The sequence below is a fragment of the Helobdella robusta genome (assembly GCF_000326865.2).
Source record: "Helobdella robusta unplaced genomic scaffold HELROscaffold_34, whole genome shotgun sequence".
NCBI lineage: Eukaryota > Metazoa > Annelida > Clitellata > Rhynchobdellida > Glossiphoniidae > Helobdella > Helobdella robusta.
The window spans coordinates 78,351-87,762 of NW_008704659.1; the positions used below are offsets into that span (position 1 = coordinate 78,351).

The 9,412-nt window shown below is 33.1% G+C and overlaps 1 protein-coding gene across 1 annotated transcript in view; it reads left to right on the forward strand.

Annotated features, from left to right (window-relative positions):
* The window catches only part of HELRODRAFT_192517 (hypothetical protein), a gene marked incomplete at its 5' end in the record, with an annotated part of 7,979 nt that extends 1,411 nt beyond the window's left edge, over positions 1-6,568 (forward strand). Inside the window, 8 exons of the mRNA XM_009022928.1 lie at positions 569-796; positions 1,145-3,608; positions 3,797-3,890; positions 4,095-4,303; positions 4,984-5,099; positions 5,346-5,490; positions 5,810-5,955; positions 6,102-6,568. Coding sequence (XP_009021176.1) covers positions 569-796; positions 1,145-3,608; positions 3,797-3,890; positions 4,095-4,303; positions 4,984-5,099; positions 5,346-5,490; positions 5,810-5,955; positions 6,102-6,160 — 3,461 coding nt within the window. The 3' untranslated portion in view covers positions 6,161-6,568. The remainder of the gene's footprint in view (positions 1-568; positions 797-1,144; positions 3,609-3,796; positions 3,891-4,094; positions 4,304-4,983; positions 5,100-5,345; positions 5,491-5,809; positions 5,956-6,101) is intronic.
* Between the last annotated feature and the right edge of the window lie 2,844 nt (positions 6,569-9,412).

The following is a 9,412-nucleotide window of genomic DNA, read 5'->3' on the forward strand; positions in this document are numbered from 1 at the left end:
ACTACTACTAATAATAATAATAATACTTCTACTACTACTACTACTAATAATAATGTTAATAATGATGATATTAATAATAATACTAATGATAATAATAATAATAATAATAATAATAATAACAATAACAATAATACTACTACTACTACTAATAATAATAATAATACTTCTACTACTACTACTAATAATAATAATGTTAATAATGATGATATTAATAATAATACTAATGATAATAATAATAATAATAATAATAACAATAACAATAATACTACTACTACTACTAATAATAATAATAATACTTCTACTACTACTACTAATAATAATAATGTTAATAATGATGATATTAATAATATTACTAATGATAATAATAATAAAAATAATAATAATAATAATAACAATAACAATACTACTACTGCTACTACTAATATTAATAATAATAATAATACTTCTACTACTACTAATAATAATAATATTAATAATGATGATATTAATAATAGTACTGATGATAATAATAGTAATAATAATAATAATAATAACAATAACAACAATAATAATAATAATAATAATACAGTTCTCATTGCAATCAACACCGTCACGAGCAAGGATGCTAAGCAGCTCACTATTACTAGCATCACCATTAAATCGCTAAATAATAATAATAATAAAAATAATAATAATAATAACACAAATAACGACAAAAATGTTGTTTATACTCTGAACCAATCTGTTGTTGATAATAATGATAATGATAATAATAATGATAATGATAATAATAATGATAATAATAATAATAGCCCAGGTGGTGGAAGTGAATTAGCGATAAAAAAACGAGTACAAACTGTAGCAGTAAAATTGAGCAATGAAAAAATCACGACAAAAATCATTTCTAATTTGGCCTCCTTAAACTTAACAACACCACCAACAACAACAACAACAACAACAATGTCGTTATCAACAACAACAACAATAACAACAACAACGTCGTCATCATCATCATCATCAACAACAATGTCGTCATCAACAACAACAACGTCGTCATCAACAACAACAACATCAACAAATGGAACAACAACAAAATTGCAAACAACAGTAACTGTAGCAACTATTTCTCCATTACCACCAAACTCTTCACCGCCAACCGAAACAGCATCAAACGGAAAAACTGTTTCCAACAACAATTACGACGACAACAACAACAAAAATGAACCCCTTAAAAATAAACATAACCAGATAATGTCATCAAGTGATAACAAAACACTAAACAACATACCATATATAGCTTCAGATTTAACAACAACTACCACTTCTACTACATTTTCATCGCAACAGTCGCAAGAAGCAAATGGTAGTTCAACTAAATTAAGGAGACGTGAACATAGCCAGATCACTTTGGTAAAGGGTTTTGAGAGTTTAAACAACATTTCAGATGTGAATCCAGAGTACCGAACTGCGATTTCAATAACAAATCCAAATAAAAACGTATCTTCAAATGCAAATGAGATAATTCTGAATAAAGGTCAACAAATTTTAACCACAGCAGGGGAGAATATGACATTAAATAACATCACTAGTACATTAAATGACGCTTATAGTGCTGTTGCTTCTATTGATGTGTTGATGGCGAATCCAAATTCGTCATCTGGGACAAATTTCGCGATTGCTAGCGAAACAATTTCAGACGCGGTTTTAACGAGTTCTGACAATAGAACTTCCTCTCAGCCTGTAAAAGTTGTTTCAAATTTGTCGGCGGAAAACACAACAACAGCAAGAATATCTTCAAAGTCGTCAACAACGAACCAGACGGCTTCAACAACAACAACATCAACATCAGATGAGAGGGCAACAACATCAACAAAAAAAACATCAGAAAAACCTGTTTCTACGTTTAACAACAACAACAACAACGACAATAATAAAAACAACAACAATACCAATTACATCAACAACAATAACAACAATAATAACAACAGTAATAGTAATGACAACAACAATAGCAATAATAACAACAATCCCACAATCACCATCATCACCAACGACACCATTCAAACAACTACACACGTAAAGAAAGCTATTTCAGAAGCACCAATCACCTCTAACAACAATAACAGTAACAATAATAACAACAATACTAACAACAACAATAGCAACAACATCAATAATAACAACAACCCCACCATCATCACCAATGACACCATTCAAACAACTAAAAACGTGAAGAAAGCTATTTCAGAAGCACCAATCGTCTCTAACAACAATAACAGTAACAATAATAACAATACTAATGACAACAACAACAGCAGCAATAACTATTATAATAACAACAACAACAACATCAATAATAATAATAATAACAATACAATAAACAACAATAATAACAACAACAATCCCACAGTCATCATCATCACCAACCACACCGTTCGTGCAACAACAACGAACATGAATAACGCAACTTCAAACAACAACAACAATAACAACAATCTCACAATCACCATCATCACCAACGACATTATTCGTACAACAACAACAACAAATGTGAAAAATGCAACTTCAGACTCACCACCAATCGCCTCCAACAACAACAACAACAACAACAATAACAACAATCTCACAATCACCATCATCTCCAACGACAACATTCATACAACAACAACAACGAACGTGAAGAAAGCAATTTCAGACTCACCACCAATCGCCTCCAACAACAACAACAATAACAACAACCTCACAATCACCATCATCACCAACGACACCATCCGTACAACAACAACGAACGTGAAGAAAGCAATTTCAGACTCACCACCAATTGCCTCCAACAACAACAATAACAACATCATCAACAACAATAACAACATCATTATCAACAACAACTTCAACGACAACAACAGCAACAATGACAGCAACAACGACAGCAACGACAACAAAACACAAACTCCAAATTCAAACAACATTAATGAAGCCAGTGGCACCGACCACAGACCTAACCCGTCAGTTACTAACGATACCGTATCTAATAGTAATATTAGTAATAATAATTATTATAATAATACTAGTAGTACTAGTAATAGTAGTAGTAGTAATAATAATAATAACAACAACAACAATAATAATAATAACAATAATAATAATTATTATTATTATAATAGTAATAATAATAATAATAATAATAATACTGCTTTTAATGCAGTTAATGGTATTGTCGTAGCTGACATTACTAGCCCAGACTCGGGTGAGAAAAATACCCGTTGGGCTGTTGACAATATTATCAGTACTACTTTAACTTTAAACACCAATACCACTTTTAAGGATACTTTTAGTGATACTATTAATGATACTATTGCTAGAGATACTATCAACCTTAATGATACAAGAGGTAATTCTGGTAGTGGAAATGTTTTGGCTGGTATTAACAGTGCCGATTCTGCAAATTTGAATAATATTATAACGAATCGTACAACTGCATCAGCTATTGCTGCTGATGCCCGTATTAATGTTAGAAATATCACAGCTGAGCTACTTGGTACTGCATCATTTGCCGGAAACAAAACGTCTGACGTCATCGTAAAAATACTTCCGGAGACCAATGCAACACTATTATCCAGTAACCTCAACACGTCATCATCATCGACAGCTACTGCTTCAACAACAACAACAACAGCAACAACAACAACATCAGCTAATTTGTCATTAACGAATTTGACAACAACAACAAAAACAGCAATGATGTCAACAACAACACCAGCTGATCTTTTAATGACATCAATAACTGTAGCATTCCTGACAACAACAATTAAACCCCAAGCCGGTGGATCAGCAATAACAACGACAATGGCGTTTGCAGCGGCGGCAACTGTAGTAGCGACAACAGCCACATCACCAGAATCAAATCTGACTCGGTTAAGAACAAACGTGACAAACCCAGCAGGACTACAGCCTGATAAATCCATGCAAACATCAACAACGTCAAATTCCACTTCAACATCAGCAACAAACTCAACAATTGCATCAACAACAAACTCAACGACAACAACAAATTTGACGTCATCAACAACGACCACTAACGAATCTTCTTCAGCAAACTTTACCCTTACCCTCGTTAGGCCAGCAAACCTTACAGAATCAAATTTCACGGCAGTTACATCAAATTTCACGACATTAGCGACGTCAAACTTTACAGCACTAACAACAACAAATTTTACAACTACAGTAACAACAACAACATCCACAACAACAACAACGAAGACAACAATCACAACAACTTATCAAACCGTGCCGTCAACTACACAAATAAGTCTGCCAGTACCTTCATGTTTGAATCAGCTGGCTCGCATCTGTTTGAACGAATACTTTGGCGGCTATTTTCTTGAATTTGGAAAATTTGAACTCTCCAAATTAAACTATTACTGCGTGTAAGTTTATTTTGTGGCTTTTATTTTAGTATTACTTTTTTACGGTAGTTGTAGTAACGACAGCAGCAGTAATGGTAGTTGTAGTAGCAGCAGTAGCAGTAGTAGTAGTAGTAGTGACAGCAGCATTTACAACGAACCGACATTAGTTGCTGTACTACTACTACAACCATAACAACAACAACAACAACAACTACTACTACTACTACTACTACTACAACTACAACTAATAGTTTTAGTGGTAGTAGTAGTAACAGCAGCATTTACAACGAACCGACATTAGTTGCTGTACTACTACAACCACAACAACATCTACTACTACTACAACTAATAGTTTTAGTGGTAGTAGTAGTAGTAGTGGTAGTTGAAGTAATAGTCAACAGCAGTAGTAGTAATAATTCGAATAATAAAATGCCCTCTTCGATTTGACATGTGCGTAAAGTATTATGCCTATCAACTGCAGTAGTCGTAGAAGTATTGGCAGTAGCAGCAGCAGCAGCAGCAGTAGCAGCAATAGTATTTGCAATAGCGACAGTAATAACAGCAGCAGTGGTAATTTGAATAAGTGATACTTTCTGTCCAGGTTGAAACCTAGATACGACCTATGCATCAACCAACGCAAACCCGCCAGTTGCCTTTACAACGAGCCGACAGATTCTCCGATTCATTTCTTAGATTACGTCTGCCAGTATAGAACAAGTTGTAGTTTATTTATTAATTATATTATACTAAATAGTTAATTATCGTCATAATAATTCGTTTTATTCTGGCTGGTTGTTTAACATTTAATTTTGAACAATTTGATGTTTTAATGTTTTAAACTACCCAACCATTGACCTCAAACGTTCAATATTTGGTTTTTCAATCTTCCAATTTTTGACCTCTTAACCTTTGCGACCTTTCAACCTCTATGACTTTTTAACCTTTAAACTTTTTCGCCCCAAGGTTACGTAAGTTATATGCTGTGCCCTACCAGGAACTTGATTGCTGAAGAGGAGTATGGGGCCTGCCTGAAGTCACTGAACGCGAGTAGGTACGTGCGCGATCGGTCTGAGGACACCAACGCCACCACACCTGGATACCACTGCAAGTCAGCGTCACTACTTATCTCTATTATTTGGATAGATTAATTTAATTAGTTAATTAATTAATTAATTTAATTATAAATTATTTGGATGAATTCTCGTGTATTTTTGAAAAAATGGAAGAATCAGAGAAAGAGGAAAAATGAAAGTATAGAGATAGACAGAAAGAGAAAGGAGGTGTGTAAAGAAAAATGGAAAGAGAGAATAATATATTAGAAAGAAAATATTTAGAAAGAGAGAGAGAGAAAGAGAGAGAGAGAGAGAGAGAGAGAGAATGAGAAAGAGAGAGTCCCCGAAAGAACAAGTCAAATGTTTCACCCATAGGTACGAGTACATAAAGCAAAGGTGTTATGCGAGAGCCTGGCACATGGAGAATCACCACTGCATGTCCTTCCCTACCTTCTACATCTTCTACGCCAACGTGCTGGCCATGAGGGAGAACATGCTCTCCAACTGCCAGCCCAAGACGGGTATTTTTTTGTTTTTATTATTCACTAAATAATAAATAATAGTTATTATCTGTCGATGATTTCAAGTTTATACAAAACGATAAATCGAATTTTTAATATTAAAAATGTTGTTTAAATGTTAAAAATGTTTCAAAACTCCCCTTTAGAAATGTTTTGCAACATCAACACTGACTACTTCAAGCAATTTTGTTGGATTGCTGAATGATACCAACGTACGTGTGTGTATAATTCACTCATTCCTTCACTCTATCATTCATTCATTCTTTCATTCATTCGTTCGTTCGTTCGTTCATTCATTCGATCAATCAAACATTCATTTATTTATAGTTAATGAGTGTTGTTGGATTTTAGTTGAACTATTTTTCGTATTGTTATTTTATTAATTCACACATTCAGTCGATCACACATTCATCTAATTATTTATTTATTTTCACAGCTAATAAATTCACCTTTATATATTCATTCACATTCATTCATTCAAATTTATTCACATTTATTCATTCACTCATTCATTCACTTACCTTATGTTAAACAATAATTAAACTATTTATATCACTATTAAGAATTGTGATTGTTTTAAAATATTACAAATTTCAAGAAGAAAATTCTTGTTAATTATATCTTCATTGGTTTGTTCGTTGAATAAAATATTTTGAAAAATCATTTTCTTCATTATTCTTCAATGCCAATTATTCCCCTCTTATCACATGCAGTGTGTGTGCGTGTGTGTGTGTGTCTATGTGTGGGTATGCGTGTTAATGTGTGTGTGTTTTTTGTGTGTGTGTTTTTTGTGTGTGTGTTTTTTGTGTGTGTGTGTGTGTGTGTGTGTGTGTGTGTGTGTGTGTGTGTGTGTGTTAATGTTGTTGTTGTTGGTAGCTCGAAGACAGATTTGCAGAAATTCATTTTTTTATGGTGACAATTAGATCCCTTAGCATGGTTTGTTTGCTTTAATTAACCACAGAATTTGTTTAGCATTGGCTGAAACATCTTCTTACGACACAATTTTCATCGGGATTAAAACTACTTGCAGAAAAAAAATAATAATTTTCAACAGTTTTTCCATGAAAATGAACAGTGGAAAATATTTCCAGCATGGAAAATTTTAGAGTAGCCACGTGAGTTAAATCAAATATAGACAAAAATAATTTATTAACTTTTTTTGTCAAAATTTGCCTGAAAACTGTCTTTTTTTGTTAAAATCAACCTTACCAAAAAAAATTTTTTTTAGCAAGAAATTAAATTTTTCTCTGTTTTTCTTCGTGTACTAATTAATTGATCGCTTTTTCATCAGAATTGTTGTTCGTTAATTAATTTTCCATTATTTGTGTGATGTTTGGCAAGTTTGGCATTGTTTTGTTGGTGGTGGTGTTTTTGTTTCGTGATGAATGTGCGTGCGTGTGTGTGTGTGTGTGTGTGTGTGTGTGTGTGTGTGTGTGTGAGTGTGTGAGTTAAAAAATTGAGGACAAATAAGTACAAATATCATTAATAGAAAATATTTCTCGTGATTTGAATTTTAAAAAATTGTTAAAAAAATGATGTTTTCTGTTTAGTAATATTAGTGGAAATATTTATTCAAGTATTTTTATAACTAACTATATAATTTAAAATTTAAATATTTCAAAAATAATATTATTCCGTAAAATATTTTAAACAATTTTTGACAAAAAACCGAACCCCTGACATGGCAGTGATGGTAGTAAGTAACCGGCTGATGAAACACGCCTCATACGTTCTGATATTTCCTGGTTACATTTACCTATTCTCCGTATCACAAACCTTAAACTTGAATTATTCAACCTGGCAGTATGGATTGTGGAATGAAGAATTTCAAGTTTGTTCGGAGAATTTCCTGAATAAAAGTACCATTCCTGGTTACAGCAGTTCATTGGAATGCGCAGTCGTGTGTGTCACACAGTTTGCAGATTGTTCATCCTACAATTTTCTTGCCAACGAGAGTTCATGTCAAATATTCTCTAACCTTTCGAAACATTTTCGCGTCGTTAAAGATAGGAGATGCCATTATTTCTTCAAAGTTTGTCATTGTTTAGATCGGTTTTTGATATTTTTAATGTTCGGTTCAATTTTATTTCATAATTCTCTATTTAGTGATTTTTTAATAGTATCAACGGTGCATGTAATTTAACGAATCACCAGCCATGCATGTTATAGGTAGGGATCGTTTTGCAATCGAATTCGGTCACTGCTATAGCAGAGCCAAGCACTTTAACCGTTTCACCATCGCGCCGCTCAACATTGAAACGTTTTATTAAAAATTTATAATTTCAGTAAATTTATCTATTTTAATTGTTTTAATTGAAAAAAAATTAAAATAGTCTTAATATATTTTATTTTGCATCATAAAGGATTCTGGTAAATATCTTCAAGGTATGTTTTCATATGAAGTTTCAATAATATAACCGATTGGTAGTGACAAAATTGTAGTTATAATTATCCAAAATTTCGTTTGTTGTTGAAATACTATATAAAAATTAATATGCAAATATGACGGAAACGTTTAAAAAACAACCCACTCGAAGCCAATTTCACAAATCTGGCACTTGGTAAACCTACGACAGCCAGTTCAGTTTTCTCGGCCAACCTCTCCACACCAAACAAGTCAGTAGACGGCAGAAGAGTTGGTATCTACAGCCAGGGCAGCTGCTTCCACAGCAACATTGGACCACCAAATTGGTTGACTGTGGATTTGTTGAATACGTACACTGTGCATTACGTGATGCTCGTCAACAGAGTTGACTGTTGCGGTGAGCTAGCCATTTCAAATTTTGGTTGCGAGTTCAAAATTTGGTAGCGTGGAATTTATTAAAATTTCAATTCAACAAAAATTAAAAAACATTTAACAATTCATTTCAAAAACAAAATAGTGCAATATTTAAGGCGGCTGGTTGAGTTGAAGTGTGTTGTTGGTAAACCTGAGAAAGATTTGATAAAAATGATATCTCTATTCCCACAAAGGAGAAAGACTATCCAGATAACTCTATGCAACAGTTACTCGTACGCACATAGGTATGTTATTGTACAGTCTGCTAATGACACCAACCAATATTTGACTGTCTGTGAGTTGGAAGTTTATGGAGAATGAAAATAAAATTGAAAGTATAGAACGAAGTTTGGGATGCCTTGAATGTTTTCCATCAAACGCATACTTTTGGTCTTTTATGAACATTATTCTTCTGCTGTAAATGATTTCGTAGTCTATATATTTGTGTGTGTGGGCGTGCGTGTGTGTGTGCGTGCGTGTGCGCGCGCGCGTGTGTGCTTCATTTTTGCAAATATTTGTTCATTAACATTCACATTTGAACCATTATAAATGCGAATTTCAAATGATTCGCTTTGTTCACTCACGGCAGTACCATATGAAGCGTTGAATTTTTAATACGTTTGAAACCAATTAGTCTATTCAAAAATGTTTGAAAGCCATGCTTGGACAAAAGGATAT